The sequence below is a fragment of the Trypanosoma cruzi genome, genomic scaffold (assembly GCF_000209065.1).
Source record: "Trypanosoma cruzi strain CL Brener 1047053517081 genomic scaffold, whole genome shotgun sequence".
Taxonomy (NCBI): domain Eukaryota; phylum Euglenozoa; class Kinetoplastea; order Trypanosomatida; family Trypanosomatidae; genus Trypanosoma; species Trypanosoma cruzi.
The window spans coordinates 23621-40134 of NW_001849542.1; the positions used below are offsets into that span (position 1 = coordinate 23621).

General features: G+C 49.3%; 6 protein-coding genes across 6 annotated transcripts, besides 46 other annotated features; all 6 read right to left on the bottom strand.

The window, feature by feature from the left end:
* Nucleotides 1-3474: part of a sequence feature (heterozygous, non-Esmeraldo-like haplotype) that runs on past the window's edge.
* Nucleotides 29-54: a microsatellite.
* Nucleotides 299-766, bottom strand: Tc00.1047053508857.110 (hypothetical protein, conserved; the record flags this gene model as incomplete). The annotated part of the gene is made up of 1 exon (XM_810182.1): nucleotides 299-766. The coding sequence occupies one exon, from the start codon at nucleotides 764-766 to the stop codon at nucleotides 299-301; it is 468 nt and encodes a 155-aa protein (XP_815275.1).
* Nucleotides 925-976: a sequence feature (G-rich).
* Nucleotides 1020-1040: a sequence feature (AT_rich).
* Nucleotides 1056-1089: a sequence feature (A-rich).
* Nucleotides 1204-1224: a microsatellite.
* Nucleotides 1369-1403: a repeat region.
* Nucleotides 1513-1564: a microsatellite.
* Nucleotides 1838-2806, bottom strand: Tc00.1047053508857.120 (hypothetical protein, conserved; the record flags this gene model as incomplete). Its single annotated transcript, XM_810183.1, has 1 exon — nucleotides 1838-2806. One exon carries the CDS (start codon nucleotides 2804-2806, stop codon nucleotides 1838-1840), a length of 969 nt encoding a protein of 322 aa, XP_815276.1.
* Nucleotides 1934-1958: a microsatellite.
* Nucleotides 2848-2870: a sequence feature (AT_rich).
* Nucleotides 3192-3235: a microsatellite.
* Nucleotides 3397-3423: a microsatellite.
* Nucleotides 3467-3538: a sequence feature (A-rich).
* Nucleotides 3475-3864: a sequence feature (areas merged during assembly that could not be assigned to a particular haplotype. This can correspond to areas where the two haplotypes were merged or to regions with more than two copies in the genome that were merged during assembly.).
* Nucleotides 3594-3619: a sequence feature (AT_rich).
* Nucleotides 3691-3731: a sequence feature (AT_rich).
* Nucleotides 3865-4684: a sequence feature (heterozygous, Esmeraldo-like haplotype).
* Nucleotides 3953-3988: a microsatellite.
* Nucleotides 3995-4032: a sequence feature (AT_rich).
* Nucleotides 4123-5586, bottom strand: Tc00.1047053508857.130 (hypothetical protein, conserved; the record flags this gene model as incomplete). The annotated part of the gene is made up of 1 exon (XM_810184.1): nucleotides 4123-5586. One exon carries the CDS (start codon nucleotides 5584-5586, stop codon nucleotides 4123-4125), a length of 1464 nt encoding a protein of 487 aa, XP_815277.1.
* Nucleotides 4685-4708: a sequence feature (haploid, non-Esmeraldo-like haplotype).
* Nucleotides 4709-10934: a sequence feature (heterozygous, non-Esmeraldo-like haplotype).
* Nucleotides 5710-5747: a microsatellite.
* Nucleotides 5850-5869: a microsatellite.
* Nucleotides 6042-9248, bottom strand: Tc00.1047053508857.140 (hypothetical protein, conserved; the record flags this gene model as incomplete). Its single annotated transcript, XM_810185.1, has 1 exon — nucleotides 6042-9248. One exon carries the CDS (start codon nucleotides 9246-9248, stop codon nucleotides 6042-6044), a length of 3207 nt encoding a protein of 1068 aa, XP_815278.1.
* Nucleotides 9388-9414: a microsatellite.
* Nucleotides 9626-9713: a sequence feature (CT-rich).
* On the bottom strand, nucleotides 9715-11754 carry Tc00.1047053508857.150 (hypothetical protein, conserved; the record flags this gene model as incomplete). Its single annotated transcript, XM_810186.1, has 1 exon — nucleotides 9715-11754. The coding sequence occupies one exon, from the start codon at nucleotides 11752-11754 to the stop codon at nucleotides 9715-9717; it is 2040 nt and encodes a 679-aa protein (XP_815279.1).
* Nucleotides 10482-10592: a sequence feature (CT-rich).
* Nucleotides 10935-11576: a sequence feature (areas merged during assembly that could not be assigned to a particular haplotype. This can correspond to areas where the two haplotypes were merged or to regions with more than two copies in the genome that were merged during assembly.).
* Nucleotides 11577-11885: a sequence feature (heterozygous, Esmeraldo-like haplotype).
* Nucleotides 11777-11798: a microsatellite.
* Nucleotides 11886-11917: a sequence feature (areas merged during assembly that could not be assigned to a particular haplotype. This can correspond to areas where the two haplotypes were merged or to regions with more than two copies in the genome that were merged during assembly.).
* Nucleotides 11918-16514: a sequence feature (heterozygous, non-Esmeraldo-like haplotype).
* Nucleotides 11930-11953: a sequence feature (AT_rich).
* Nucleotides 12007-12034: a microsatellite.
* Nucleotides 12222-12264: a sequence feature (A-rich).
* On the bottom strand, nucleotides 12375-14366 carry Tc00.1047053508857.160 (threonine synthase, putative; the record flags this gene model as incomplete). Its single annotated transcript, XM_810187.1, has 1 exon — nucleotides 12375-14366. One exon carries the CDS (start codon nucleotides 14364-14366, stop codon nucleotides 12375-12377), a length of 1992 nt encoding a protein of 663 aa, XP_815280.1.
* Nucleotides 14576-14610: a microsatellite.
* Nucleotides 14807-14823: a microsatellite.
* Nucleotides 14824-14887: a microsatellite.
* Nucleotides 15000-15073: a sequence feature (T-rich).
* Nucleotides 15107-15147: a microsatellite.
* Nucleotides 15204-15226: a microsatellite.
* Nucleotides 15301-15331: a microsatellite.
* Nucleotides 15711-15737: a microsatellite.
* Nucleotides 15819-15842: a microsatellite.
* Nucleotides 15905-15939: a microsatellite.
* Nucleotides 16115-16141: a microsatellite.
* Nucleotides 16386-16469: a sequence feature (T-rich).

The window sequence follows — 16514 nt, forward strand, 5'->3', positions numbered from 1 at the left end:
AACAAATTAAAAGAATATGAGAGGAAGTGAGAGAGAGAGGGAGAGGGAGAGGGAAGGAGGAAAAAAAGGGGTTTTTAATTTGCATCCATTTTCTTTCCATTCCTGTTGACCTTCGTTCGTTGATCCCCCATCGAAGGCCACCGCAAATAACACACCGTCCACTTGCCTGCCGTGCAAAAACACGTCCCTCCAGGGCAGAAACCATCATCATCATCAACAACAAAATCAACAAGTAAGGAAATAATTTTGTATGCAGGGAGAAGCTTATGGCAAAATTATTTCATTCGCATCAATTATTCTACAGCGCCGCCACGCGATAGTTTTCTGCCGCTGCCAGTGCTCTCTCCTGCGCCTGCACGACCTGCACGCATGCGTTCAGCACCTCACGAAATTGCTGTTGACAGGCACGCAGCCGCTTCGAGGGGACGGACGCGAACCAACGCGCCGGATCTTTTCCCTCACCGGCTGCCATTTTCACCACGGACAACTCATAACGGTCGTGGCTCCCTTCTCCCCCTTCCTTGTCCATCTCCTCCGTCGATGTGGCACGCCACGCCACGCCTAGCTGTGGACACACTGCACCCTCAAGCGCCGGGACGGCCGCCAAGCCGAGGACAAGTCCCGCACGGTCCATCTCCCACTGAACATCACTGTACAGAAAGTGCGCTGCCTGGAGCAAGCTGTGGAGCAGCGAACGACGACGTTCCAGCTCCGCAACGGCCTCTAACGCCGTGTCGAACAGAGAATCCAGCCGCTCCTCACTCATGTATGATATATGCACAGGCCGTAGCTATAAACACCGCACACATAAAGGAAAAACAAAACAAAAAAGAAGATAAGTGACGTGGCAGGTTGTTGGATGGGCGGGGAGGCAAACGACATCAACACTGCCCTCTCTTTTTTTTTTTTCTTCTTTTTGTGGATGGGAAGTGGAGGGGGAGGGGGCGGCGGCGGGGCGGGGGGGGAAAAAAAGGGGCAAAGCGGTGAACACTCCCCCAGGAATAACAACAACAAAAACCAAATATAAATATAAATAAATACATGTATGCATGAGGCAAAAACAAACAAAAACAAACAAAAAAACAAAAAGGCGGAAAATAATCATCAAAGAGTAAAGGCAGTAAAAAAAAAAAAAAACACACACAAAAAGGATCCATAAAGAAATTCAAACAAAACATTCGTGCCTGCGTGCGCAAGTGAAGAACACACACACACACACACACAGGGAGAGAGAGAGGGAGACATAAAAAAGAAAACCATCATGTACATAAAACGGTTTTTTTTCTTTCGTTTTTCGTTTCGCCCCATATTTTACTGTCATTCCCCCTATTCTCTCTCTCCCCATCCCCCGCCATCGTAGTGGCTTCACTCCTTCCTTCCCTCTTCCTCTCTTCTCTTCTCTTTCTATTTGCCTTTTATCATTTCCAACGCCCTCATGCCTCACTCACTCACCCTTCATTTCCATCCCCCCCTTTGGAAAAGCCCATAAGCCCACATGCACACACACACACAATATATATATATATATATATGGATAGGTACTTACATGCATATATACACATATGCGCACATACACGTCCGCTTCGTATCTTCTCCCACCCCACCACCACTTTTTTTTTGTGTGTGTTCGGGACGTGTTGCGCTTCCATTTCCTGCCCCCTGTAATGCAACATTTTTTTCATTCTTCAAGGAAAAGAAAAGAAAAATAAATAAATAGCCCTGTCTCCTCCTCCCACCCCCATCGTTTCCACCGCCCCCTTCTCCCCACTTCCCGGGTGTATCCACTCTGCTCCAAGGAAATACGGGCAGCAACGGCGGGTAAACTTCTTTTCTTCGTTTAATCATCGCCGTGAAACACCACGTACTCCTCCTTCTTGTCGCCAATCTGTACAGTCCGTGGCGGCCCCGCTTGACCGCCCTCTCTCAATTCACTCTGCTGCTGCTGCTGCTGCTGCTGCAACTGAGACCCGCTGAGTGCGTTGAGTGCATCGATCGGGTTACCTCTGCAGATAATTTCAACCCGCACCTGCAAATCCCCATCATCCCCGAGTGCGTCCCACAGAACTTCCTTCGACACCGTCAACGTCTGTACGCCGGGTGTCTCCTTCCTGTCGAGCTTCGCGATGCTCATGCCTCTGCTGTCGAGCAGCTCGATACTGTGCGGTGGGACATCCCTCTTGCGAGAGAAGAGGAAAAAGACAAGATCTTTGATCTTCCGAACGTCGTACGGGGCAAAGGCGTCGTTGGCGCCGGCCTCCTTTTTGATCTCAAGCCTCAAACCGATGAGAACGCCTTCGTGCACGAACCCATTCGAGGAGTACGGGTTCAGCACTTGCCTGAATAGATGTGGCACGGTCCACGTCACCACCAGATTCTTCGGCGACACACGTAACAGCGCCAGACTGTCGTTATCAAAGCAGAAATTCACAAAGAGCACATCATCCCCGCCAATAAATTCAAGAATGTCAGGCCGATAGCATGTGTTCCAGTGACCACACCGTTCCGTGTTGTAGGGAATTGTGTGGGCCGTGTGCCGCCGCATTATCTCACCCTTGCTGTTAGAAAAGTAGTACGAGTACTTTGGAATGCCGGTTGCCTTGTAATGCAAATACAGCCCTATGTTACCATTTGTGTCAATCGTCATGTGGAGGTGAAACTTTGCCTTTGTGAAGGCAACAACGTTCATACCGTCTAATGTGGTGCCTAACTTGAAGCTAGAGAAATTTTCCAGCCGCCACGTGAAGCAGCGGCCTTCGTCATCCGTGGCCAACATTTCCCCATGGCGTTTCTTTGAAAAAATCCCCATTTATTGTTTTCTTCCTCTTGTAGAAAATATCTAAAAATGTCTAAAAATATAAATAAATATATTTGCACGTACGTCTTACCACCTATTGTCTCCTCTTTAGTTTATATTATCGTTTGGCTTTCCTTTGAAACCTGCTTAATTCTTCACTCTCCCTCTCACTTCTCCCCTGGTGTTTCCCTCCACACACACACACACAAACGTACGGGTAGAAGACCGGTACCTCCCCCCCTTTTAACGTGAGAGAAAAAAGAGAGATGCCATGAGAAGAGCAGTTCCAATACAAACACACACACATACACATATATAAAGAAAATGCATGCACCCACCCTCCCCCCTCGTCCTGGAGGGGAGGAGAAAGAGGAGAGGGGGGTAGAAATGCACAGGCTATATATATACATATATAAATATATATATGTATCTGTATGCATAGGGATAATTAAAAAAGAAAAAAAAAAAACAGAAAAGTACGGCCCACAAAGCACAAACAATGTACATACGTAAATTGGCCGTATTATTTTGATATCACCGAAGATAAATTTGGCTTATTTTGTTCCAAATAATAAAATAAAAGCATCCATCCATTATAAATCCACACAACACACACACACACACACACAGAGAGAGAGAGAGAAAGATAGACGCATAAATAACGATCATAGCAAAGAAGCAAAAACAAAAAACAAAAAAAAAGAAAAACAAATATGTGGGGGAAGAGAAAAAAAGGGGAAAAGACGCATAAACAGAAATTCACTTCTCCCCCCTTTAATACCCCTCCTCCTCCTCCCCCTTTTTTTTTAATTAATTTTTTTTTTTCCTTTTCAAACTTTAATTCCTCTTCTCTTCTCATTTCCATTTCCATTTCCCGCACAGTGGCAACACAACACAAATAATAATAAAATGAAATAAATTTAAAAAAAAAAAAAAAGGAAAAACACCTTACACTCACACGTACAACAAAAACAACAACAACAACGGCCAAATACAGACTGTGGGTGGAGGGGACGAGGTCGGGGATTCCTCCAATTACTTTTGAGCCAATTTGGCAAGTACGCATGTTCATTACATACATAGAGAAATACATAAAAATGCGGAAAAAAAAGGGGTAGATGATTCATATGTTCCTCACAGACACACACATGCACACGAAAAACAAAACAAAACAAAACAAAACAATAAAAAACACGCGCCTTATTTTTGTATTTTTTTTTTTAATCTATTATTTATTTCCTCAATAATAATAGCAGCACGCATGCCACTTCTTTTCTTTACTCTTCGCGTCAGAGCGTGATGCCCAGCAGTTTCTGCACGCATAGACATCAAACTGGGGTGTCATCCTTCTCTTGGTTGTGGATAGAGGCAAACCCGTAATCGGTAGCCATTAATGCCGCGTGCAGTTCTGGGAAGGACGCCTCAAGCCCTTCTGGTATCTCCGCAAAGCAGACAAATATGCTGCGCACGACGGCCGAGACAACACTCAAAACACACGTGAGGGGAATCACAGTCAAGACACACACAATGGACCCAATAGTCGCGGAAAACGAGAAGAGGGCCACGCCCACGCCAGCGAGAATGGGGATAGAAACAGTCATCACACGCAGTGTGGTTAGCACAAGAGCGTCATTGAAGACTGCGGAGCACCCGCAATTCTGACAGAGACGCCATACACGTCTGGCAGAGGTCATGTACCCGCGACCATGCATGGCAACCTCCACGTAGGCGTAAGAATTACAGTAGTTGAAGAAATCCACAAAGAGATCCTGAATGCAGGCTATGCTGCAGTCAATGAACTCATTGCCGGAGTGAATACCGAGGCCACAGACCCAGCCAAAAGCACCAACCAATGTGCACAACAAAGACCCGAAACAGACGGAGCCAAAACTTGTTGTTATGGCTCGTTGAAATGATGCCCAAGTTGGACGAGCTGGCATGTTCTCACTGCCGGCAAAGTACCACTTCGCCACAACTCCCGCCGTCGTGACATGTGAGAGGCCTAAAACAACATTTGCGGCCCAAAAAATGGAAAATATCGACGTCAATCCAAAAATGTAATTTGTCCAGAAACAATCGTTGTATTGTCCACGTTTTACGGAGGCGTGTAAAACCAGCAGACTCCACATCATGTACCCAAGGAAGGGAAGCGTCAGCATGGCGGGAATAAGAAACAAGAGGGGAATCTGTTGTGTTAAAAAAGACGCAGTGGCGAGAAGATTGGCAGAGAATGCAATGCGACTCCGTACAAAGTACAGCCAACAGGGGTATAGCAACCCCAGAACCGCCAGTGTGACGCCTGTTGGGGTAATCGATTTATAGAAAGCCACGGCCGATGACATGAGCAAAACCGCTGAAAAAAGAAACGTGCTGAGTACAATGGCGGCAGACGGCAGGGCCTGTAAGAGCAGAAGGGATAACATCGCACTGATCCCGGCGCAGGGAATCCCCACGCCAACGCCAAAGTAGAGTTCTGCTGCTTTCACGCCACCGAGTCCGTGGCAATCCAATAAATTGGAGATCCCTTGGAGACTCTGGGATATCTCATCTTCAATGGGAAGCGTCATGCCCCACCCCACAGTCATCCCAACGGTAAGAAGAAATGCAAATAAAGCCCATGTGTCCTTCCATCCATTTTGTGGTAAATGCTGCGGGCATCCATCAGCATCATTCTTTCCAGGCTTACAAGCTTCCCCCATAGAGGGCCCCTCTTTTTCGTTGCACACCGTCATGACAACAAGAACTTCATCCTCAACACTCTTGCACTCAGATATCGGCGTAATTTGGCTCATTTTTTATCAGACAGGATCGTAATACTCCAACTGACCAATTCGTATGCAAATTTTGATTTTAATAGCCACTGATATCGTAATAAATTAAATTAACTTCCTAAATAAAAAAAAAAAACAAAGAGCTATATATATATATATATATATATATGTATGTATGTATAAAAAAAGAAGGGGAAAAACATGTCAAGGCCATCCAACTCCTCTCCTTTTTGTTTTCCCTCCGCATCATTTTCCACAACGCGTTGCAGACGGTGACATGAAATACACACACACACACACACACCACAGGCACAGGAAGATATTTATTTTAAATGGAAGCAACGGCGCGGGTATTGTATGAGTAAGCAATGTCCCTGCCGCTTATGCTGCCGCTGCTGATGACGTAGTTCAAAGCAAAAACAACAACAACAAAAAATAGCAAGAAAAAGGGAAAAAGAGAGCATAAGAGAAATAAATCACCTCTCCCGTAGTCCCCACGTTACGTGCACCCGACCCACCTCTTCGCAAATGGCATCAGCACACTTCCGGGCACTTCCATCGTGTCGTCTTGCGGACGGTGACGCGTACAAGTATCTATCAACATACTTTTTCTGGTAGCACCACTCCGCAGACTCTAGAAAAGACATGGTTGTCCTGCAGTAAAAGGGCTCCGGCAACGGCATCCCAAAGGCATCTTGCCGATGCTGCTGCCAGACAAGGCGCCGCTCATACTGCTGGGCGTAACCTGGAAGTATGGCAGACCTTTTCGTCGAGACACTCTCCGGTACTCTCTTCACAGGAGCATTACACGTGTCGTCTGTTGGAACCCTCATCACCAGCGCCTCACTATCGCCAGAAAAGACGGTACGTGTCCTGCGGTAACCGCGTGACATCGGCGAGGAGACACGTCCCACGGCTGAAGTTAACTTGTCACCACCACAGGTTTTCTTTCTTGTGAGCATTGCCGCCCACGGGCGATTACGAAGGTGCGGCGGAATGCCGGGTGCTTTGCCTGTCATGTTGACACTCCACGCGGTGGATGGCCATAGGTTCACCGCAACAGCGGGCTGTGGAGCTTCTGTTCGAGGCAAAATGTCTTCCTTTTCGTCGTTTATTTCATCCGCCACATGTATCCATTCTGGTGCATGAACAACAGGAGCAACGGCGTCAGCTGCCAAAAAATGCTCGTGCTCGTATGCCACTTCTTTTTTTTCTTTTTCTACCTCTTTTTTGCATGTGTTTGCTTCATCCGCTGCCTCTGCCACCAATATGAGTAACTCGCGCTGTCGTGCCGCCCATGCACGGTAGTGGTTTAGCTCCTCCCACCTGACCTCATTGCGCTCGAGCAATTCACGCCTCTCCACATGTCGCCGGTGCCGCATTTCCACGCGCACAAGATCACGGGCAGCGGAGCTGCATAAATTAAATTCATCGCTCCACTCAAAATCAAATGTTTTAAGGCCCCAACGCGGTGAAAACACCTGTCGATCGTCGTCATTTGTCCAACTGTCCTGCCGGGAAAGGTGTGTATCCACAGGAGGGAAAAGAACACGCCCGCCATGACGTCTACGCGCGGATTTCCCTCGCAGGTTCCGCACAGCTTCGCGAACTGAGTCCACGGGCTGCGGTGAGCCGGTTTCACTTAAACTTTTCGCCTCATCCCTCACGACAGTTTCCCTCCAAGAGGCATGCGACACACGCGGGGAACACTGCGGTTTCGTTGCGTGCGAGACCGGCGAATCCACCTCCAGCACGGGACGCTGCTCAACAGACCCGGTTGCACGTTCTTCCTCTTCCATGTCCACCCCACTCCCAGGCGAGGTTTCCAACGAGGCTGTCGCTTTTGCGCACTTTGAACTCCTCGACGGCCCAGACTCAGCCTTACGGGACGACAGGTCGCGAGAACTTTCTGAGGCCAATTGTACCTCGAGGTTCGGTGCAGCCGCCTCCGCAGGGAGGTGCGGCTCGCCTTCCGGGCCACGCAGAGTCACATACGGGATATCAGCAGAAGTCTGCACGGAGACGTATATTGGCGGAGATGTCTGCGTGTATTTGCTACAACATGGAGGGATGTAATCGCCAACAACATCTCCACTCACTCCATTTCCACCTTCCCTTAAAGTTTCTACGGGGACACTCTCCGAGGAATCCGCCGCACGCAACCCGTCGGTATGCGTAGACTGCCCAAGAAAGTCAATTTGTCGCCAGCGACCCACCGCAAGATCTGATTTATCCTTCGGTGTCGTAGGCTGATTCTGCACCATCCCCTCCCTCTCAATGCACACTTCTCCTTCCGTCTGTGAAATTTTCACTGTGCCTATTTTTTGCGTTGTTTGTATCGCTTTTTCCTTTCGCTGAGAAACAGCAGCAACAACCAACTCTGATTTGGAAAGCAAATGTGCCTTTAAGGACTCCGAGGCCCTCGCCGTCCGTTCCGCCTCCTTCTCCGATGCCGCCCAGGCGTCCTGCTCCATCGCTTCTAGCAAATCCATGAGCTCCTCCTCCTCGACCCGCTCGATGGCGCCTCGACGAGCTGCTTCGTCCCCCTCGATTATACGACACTTGCGCTGGATGTGGACTCTTTTGGCCGCTTCCAATTCTGCCTGCGCGGCAAGGCGTCGCTGTCGCTCGCGCACAGTGGCGCCCCGCATGCTGCGGTTCCGTGCTCGCTCAAGGTCGTCAGCAGCACGCAGGGCCTCGTCCTCTATTCCGCGTCTGCCCGCAGCCTCTTCTTCTGAAAGCGCTGCGAGCTGCCTCGCCGTACGTTCCAATGCTATACATACATCATGTTGGCTTTTTGCAATGAGATTAGACATAGGTGCATTTTGAATTGTATCCGACGTTTGCTCGCCATCGCTGAGATCGTCTATTGAATCGCTGCTCTCACTCGGACTTGTTAAACTTTTTGTTTCTTCGTTATCTTCTTCACTGAACATTTCAAATTTGTTCTTTCTGGAAGCTCCTTTCTGTGGCCCCAACTTCCTCATGCGCGTCAATACGGCGCAGCACTTTTCGTAGTGGGAGGCGAGGAGGTAGTAGGCAGCTCTACGCCACTGCAGCCATCTTGTCGCGATCTCCCCAGCCGGACTCATTTCAAGCGAAGAAAATGACACAAGAGTGTCTGAAGTTAAATTAGAGGAGACGCTCGATAATGCCATAGCCCGCCGTCGCCGTGAAGACGGCGAGGTTGAAGATGTCGAGGAAGGGGAAAATGAAGACGGCACCGTTGATAAACTGGCACTTAGCAACGAGCTGGTTTTTCTTGACAGCGGCGCTGGTTTGAGGTCACCCAACGGATTTGAAAAACGAGTTTTTTTAGCAGACGGCACGACAACTTTGCCCTTACCGCCCTCGTTCCCTCTTTTCTTCACTTGTAGGGGATGCCGTGATGGTGGTGGTGACGAAGCCGACGTGTTAAAATTCTTAGCGGGGCGGTTCCATAACACACGTGGCCCGTTTCTCGCCGCTAAGCTCCCACCCGGATGACGCCGGACGAACTGCCCCGTTTTATACTGCGATTCACTGCAACGGTTCGTCGACCGCTCTTGACGCATGTTGAAAGAGCCTGCACTGCAGGCGTGTGGAGTGCGTGCACTGGAGCGACGTCGCATGCGGCGAAGGTGATACTCGATGCCGTCCAGGTGGCGGTCCACGTTTGTTGCAAATTTACTGGCGGATTCCATCTCCTGTTGCTCTATTGCCCTTCTTTTGACGGCTCTCCGCCTTCACTCCGCCACTCAGCGTTTCTAAGGAGTGGATGAGTGGGTTGGTTCCTCTCCGAGAGCAGACACATTGCCAGCCATAAAGAGAGAATCACAAAGAAGAAAGAGAGAGAGAGAGAGAGAGAGAAGAAAACACAAAAAGTAATGAATTCACGCACGTACACAAACACACACACACAGAGACAGAAAGACGGACATAAAAGGTGCAAGAAATAAAAAAAAAAAGAATAGGCATATTTAAAGAAAAGCCCTCAAACACGTCTACGCCCGCGAACGCCTCTGGGTGTACAAGGGGAATGTATATATAACAAAAGCATAAGACAGGTGCGTTCAGTGATCCTTCCTCACACTCACACTCCCTTGTCTCATTCCCTCCCTCTTTTCCTTTTTTCTCCTTTCTTCCTTTCCCTTCCCCGCCGTTCCCTCTTCATCGCAAAAATTTCTCTATGCTCCGAAGTCTTGCGAGGATCTCCTTGGGATTCTCATCTTCAAGCGGCATCGCATCCACCTCGTCCATGGCCTCCTCAAGTTCCACGAGCTTCTCCAGTGTCAAGGCGGGGGTTGTGGCATTGGCGGCAGGACAGGGCCGTGACGCGCTGTTGTCGCTGTCACTGTCATCATCCCGAGCCAAGTTTCTGGTGGCACGAGGGCGCCTTGCACTGCGAATCCTTTGCGGTGTCTGACGGGGTTTACGACCACGTCCACGACGCGGTGGCGTTTCGGAGTCATTGCTGTCGCTGTCGCTATCGCTGTCGCTGCCGCTCCCTGTTGAGTCAGATGAGGAGAATGACGACGAGGAAGACAAGGATGGGGATAGGCTCGCACGGCGCTTCCGTGGTGCCGCTGGGCGTGAGGCCTTCTTTTCCTTCCGACTAGAAGCTTGTGCCCGTGGAAGTGTCGACGCACCCGCTTTTTTGCCGTTATCATTCAGCGCCAATTCTTCTCCTTGCGGCTTCTTCTTCCCTCCTCTTTTCCGTCGTATTTCTTTTGGTGCCTTCTCTCCATCTCGTTTTTTCTTTCGGCCAGGCTGCGTCTTCTGCCCCTTTTTAGGCGGCTGCTCCCCTTCCCGCCGCCTCTTCAACGGGCCACATTTCCTGCCAACGAAGGAGCACTCCCAGTACTCCGGGAGGGGCTCAATTTTATCCGGCACAATACGCCACTTGTCACAGAGGTCGCAGCGGATCCAGTACGTCACCTCCTGTTCATCATCACCACCCACCGCCTCCTCCTCTTCCTGCAGCTTCTTCTTCTTCCTCCCCCCTGTCGAGGTCGGTTTCTTGTCATCCTTCTTCTCCACTTCCTCCTTGTTGGAGGAGGGGACAGCAGCGTCGACAACGGGGGCGGCATCCATTGTCCGACGCAGCGTCAAGCGCCGCACTAGCGTCGTACGGGCGGCCGTCCCTTCACCCGATCCATCCGGCTCGTGTTTGTCCGACCGGCGAATAAGCCGCAAAACGCGCCTCGGCTCACCAGCATTGTTTTCGTTTCGTCCCCCTGCCGCTTCTGCGGTAGTGAAACGGCCGCCATCAACAGGCGACTGCGAAGCCTCGTATCGGGGCGGGAACATCCAAGCCAACTCCTCCTTCGTAAGAGGAGGGAAAAGTTTTTTCCCGTTGCCACCAACACCGCCACCGATGGCACTGCCGCTTGCCGTTTCTAGCAACAATGAATTGGGAATGACAAGGCCGCCATTCTGCACTTCCTCCTGCTCCTCGTCGGTCTGCGCTTCCCGCGCCGCGCGGAACCCAACACGGACGAGCCCCTGGCACGCCGCCACAAGTGGACTCCCGGCGCCGTTGTACAACTCGCAGTTGGACCGCATGAGGGTAAAGAGAGCCTTCAGTCCCGCGTAGTCTTCCACTTCCGCATCCCACACGCTGCAGTAGATACTGGCGATACAGACTGGCTGCCTCACACGGCGATAATACAACGGCGCCTCCCTCTCTGTAACTGGAAGGAGAAAGTCCGCAGCATCCTTTCCAGCGCGCCAGACTTCGTCCACGGCGCGAATTAATCCTCTCCGCCGCCTTAGCACACGCCTCTTTATTTTATCCGATTCCAGTTCATCACATGCTTCCTCCAAGTCACGGATAAAAAGCACTTCGTCCATCAGACGCTGCACACGGATAGACTCGTAGTACATTGCCACACCACGTTGACACCGCTGCAACTCCCCCGCATTCCCCGCCGCGTCAGCCGTATTGTCGTCCGTGCGCCTTCTGCTTCGTCGAGCTCCATCACTATTTACACCGCGCCTCGTCGCAGCACCAATGAAGATTTCATCCCAATGTTCGGCTCGCCACTGCCGCATGAGAGCTGCCAACCTCGTGGAAAATTCTCGTCGGTCCCATACAGCAGACAACTTCTCGGCGTAAAGGGAACAAAAAGTGCGAGTGATATCCACAGCAACAAAGTGGCCCCACAACGTGGAAGGCCCTAACCCCGCTTGAACAGAGCCACCAGCCATCTCATGTATCTGAACAGGAGAGAATAAATAAATAAATAAATAAAAGAAAAAGGAGAGAAAAAGAAGAAAAAAATGAGCCAAAAAAGAGTTATTGCGCGTCAGGACTAACACCTGCCACCCCTCTTTCCTCTTCTACAGTCACGCTTGCAAAAGGGGGGGGAAAGGTCCCTCCTCGTATATATATATATATTTTTTTTTTCGTTTTCGCTTCCTTTGAGAATGGGGCAGGCGTCTTTTACTTCAAAAGAAGCAAAAACAAAACAAAACAAAACAACAACAACAATAAAAGAAATGTTTCGTGCGTCTGGCGGTAAAAACATGCATGCATAGCGGTAGAATGAGACAGGCGTATTAAAGATAGACGCACTGACAGACGGGCAAAGAAAATACCGAAGAAAAAGGCGACATCGCTATGAATGGCTGTCCTCACATTACAAGTATGTTTTATTTCTCTCAATAACAACAACAAAAAAAAAAACAGAAAAAAGAAATAAGAAAAAAAAAAGGAAACGGTGGAAATGAGAGAAGATGAGTATTGTCAGCAAATGATCGCCACCTCTTCATATGCATACATGTTTGTATATAGCCACGACAGGCGCTCGTAGTACCTCAGATAATCTTCAGGCAGAATTCACGGAGACAAACTGCAGGAGCTCCTCTTCAACACGGGACACGTCTGCCTCAATTTCACGGGGTGAAAACGCATTCGCTTCGGCTGCTGCCAGTGCGGCGTTCAGCGCAGGGTGGACTGTGGCGCCCGGGCAATGCGCAAGAATCTCATCATACAACTCTCTGCAGGCACGCACGGGGTTCACCTGCCCTCCGACCGAATTTGTGATGCCGTACGCCATTTCTTCACCACGCAGCGCACGCAGCACGGATCTAGGAAATTTGGCCCAGTGGGCCGTGCTCGCGATGACAAGCGGACGATGCGACAGACCCTTCTCCAGCTGGAACCGACGAAATTGCCTCGCCACAAAGACAGCAACGGCAGTGTGTGGGTCCAGCAGGCGGCCGGCTGAGGCCTCATACACTTCTTTGATCGTTGCAGCACACTCCGCCTCGGTGCAGCGTGCGGACCAGAAAACGTCCCGCATGGCATTCAGTGCGCCCCCCTGCAAGGTGAAGTGCTTCTCCGTCTCCAGCCGATGCATTTGCGCCGCCACAAATGCCGCATCTCCATTTGAGATCAAAAAGAGAAGCCGCTCCACGTTGGAGGCCTTTAAAATATCAATAGAAGGCGATGCCGTTTGCACCAGGTGTCGCTGGCGAATGTCGTAATGGCCAGTCTCTACAAACTCAAAGAGCACATCGTTGCAGTTTGAGGCCACCACCAACTTGCCGAGCGGCAGCCCCATGCGCTTTGCAAAGAAGGCCGCAAGGATGTTACCAAAATTTCCACACGGGACAACAATGTCTAGAGGATCGCCAAATTGTAGACGCTTCTTCTGCACAAATTGACGGTACGCCCAAAAGTAATATGCCACTTGCGGCACGAGACGACCCCAATTGATGCTATTGGCGGAAGAGAGTCGGATTTTTTTGTCGCTCCACAGTCGCTGCGCCAGCGATCGTTTGGCGAACAGTTGCTTCACGGTGGACTGACAAAAATCAAAGTCCGACTTCACCCCGTAAACGCGCACAGATACTCCATTATCGTAGGACAACATTTGAATTTGTTGCACAGGGGATACGCCGTGGAGGGGGTACAACACCATGACGCGCGTGGGGCTTCCGGCGTTCACAAAGCCGCTGATGGCAGCCACACCCGTATCACCAGAAGTTGCCGTGAGTATGACGTACGAGGGCGGGGTGTCGGTACACTCGTTGGATGCTGCAATGTCAAAGTAACGGGGGAAGAGCTGCAGAGCAAAGTCCTTGAAGGCTGCTGTAGGCCCATGGTAGAGCTCCATCAATGACATGTCACGCCAACATGGATCGGCTGCTGCACCCGTTTCTTTGTTAGCGCCATGATGATGACCCTCCATGGCTTTATTATTGTCAGGCTCATCGAGGAGCAAAGGCGTGACAGGGCACACGTCACTCAGTCCACTCCACCGACAAGGCGCGTATGCCTCCATGAGTAAAATGCGTAGTTTTTCTGGCTGCATGGTGGTGTCCACAAGCCGCTCCAGCACAATTTGTGCCCCCTCAACGTAACTCAGCGTGGAAGTCGTAAAAAAGTGACGCATTTGCGACATTGCCATTTGTGGGATGCTTTGAAGGTTAAAGAGGCCGCTATTCGGCGCCAGACCGTCCCGCACAACACTCAGAAAGTTGGTTGATATGCCTACCACGCCGCGTGTTGAGATGAACCGGCGACCGTCAAGCAGCGACTTCACTTCCGTAACAACTTCTTCCGTTGTGCTTTCGGGCGTCCAGAAAAAGCGACAGTCATATGGCATCTCCTGCGGGTTCGTGGGAGGAGCGTCGTGTGCCTCGAGAAGAAGTCGAAACGATTGTGACATTACACGGCCGTGATCCTCTCCTTCTTTTACATCTTCTAACCGAGTCAACATAAATCGCGCGGGAACGAACGCGGCCAGCAGGGCTCGCTCTACCTGCTCCTTGACAGTGGCTGGGGCCGAGCCCATCACACAGAGATTGAACATCCTCAATGGTAGTGATGTCCACAGGCCTTCTCCAGCCAAAATAAAAATGGTGGTAGAAACTGTTTATTTATAATGTAATGTATCTAATTTTGCATGCATGTTTGCAGCGGGCACAATAAAAAAAAATGAGAAAGGAGAGAAGAAAAGCGTCTGCGCACCATATAATGCACACACACACACATAAAATTGTGTCCCATGGCTGTTGCCCAACACATACATGTATATATATATATGTATACATACACGTCGCTTCCCAACCAACCGACGTCCTTCGGCTGTACACGCAGAGATGCGGGCACACACGCAAGACGAGGAGGAGATAAACGCATCACCAGAGATTGGTCAATGGAGGCAAATAGTCACAAAACACGGCACAATGTTCAGAGCCGCTGCAGGACACCGGCGAACACACCGAATAAAATGGGAGAGCGGGAGATAAGCACACACAAACACACACAAAGAAAAGAAAAGAAAAGAAAAGAAAAGAAAAGAAAAGAAAAGAAAAGAAAAGAAAAGAAAAGGGACACGGCACCATACGGCCAAACACACACACACAGACACACATCAGAATAAACCCCACAGAAAAGAAGTCCATTGGCTGCAAACTCAAAGTTCGCTGCCTGCATCCCCTCATTGTCTCTCTCTGTCTCCTCTTTTTTTTTTTTTTTCCGTTTTTCCCCTTTCTTTTCGTTCCTGTTTTGTTCCTTCTGTGAAGAACACAAAAAAACAAGTAAAACGTGCATACATACACAAATACACACACACACACACGTACATACACGCCTCGGCGCCATGCACATTTCCCACAAGGGAGTGGTGGTGGGAGGTGGCGGGAAGAAACAAAACAAAACAAAACAAAAGAACTGCACTCGAGTTGCCTCCCAAACGCGGGAAGCGTTTAAAAACAATCAAACAAAACAAAAACTGAATTCACAAACAAAACAAAACAAAACAAAAAAAAACAACAAGAGAACACAAGAGACACACTATCGTTTATTTTGTCTCATCCAGATGTACACTCCCTCTCTACAGGCCTCCATGTGTGAGCACAGAGATGGGCAACACAAACACAATTAAAGCAACAAACAAACAACTGCAGGGGAATTGTGTGGGGGAAAAAAAAAGAAGAAAAAAAGAAAAACACCCCCACAAAAAAAGATATCCATCGACAATAAAGGCCACAATTAAATACACTCCCCCGCCCCCGCCCCGTGTTTCACACTTTATTTAGAAACATCAACGGTGTTCACATGTGCAGTAATCGTCTTTTTGTTAAATGTCTGTGGTGCACGGGGAAGACGATATCCGTCTGCAATATATATATATATATATGCCTATTTAACCGTGTGTGTGTGTGTGTGTGTGTACGTGAGGGCTAACAACAACAAAAACAACAAAAACGTATTGACCCGAGTTAAAAAGGAGTGAATAAATCCGCACGCACGCACGCACAACAAACAAACAAACGAACAAACAGTCTTTCCCCCCTTTTTTTCCCACTCTGTCTCCAACACCCGTCCGTCCCATCAACACGTCTGTATATAATATATATAAATATATATATATATTATATTACGGACAATGTCATATGCGTGTGCACACAGAATATAATGGAGCATGTGCAGGCGGCTTATTGGTTGCTTTCCTATTTTTCCATCACCCCCCCTCTTTCAAAATGGGGCCTGGGAGCGGAGGGGATGGGTGGGGTTTGGGTTGGGGGAAAAGGATGCATGGGAACCACAATCGATAAGAAAAGAAAAAGAAAAAAAAAAAAAGAGAGATGTTTAGAGGGGGAAACGGCAGTCCAAAACAACATACAACGCAAGCATACATACATGCACATCTGCCTCTCCCTTTTATGTCTGTCTGCCTGTCGCGGGCTTTACACAAAACCTCCGGCCCACGTCCTACACAAAGCCACACACACACACACACAGAGAGAGAGAGAGACAAGGAGTGGATGCAGGCAGACATGTGTGTGCATGCTTCCGTTAATGCCAATCTCGTCCCCTCACATCCTCTTTGTTTTTCTTCCCTTTTTTCCTGTTCTTTTCTTTCCTCCCTTTTAAAAGTATTATTTCATATCGTTTTTTTTTTTTTTTTAAGAAAAGAAATTTTACTCTTGGATTTAATTTCCCCCCCCCCCCC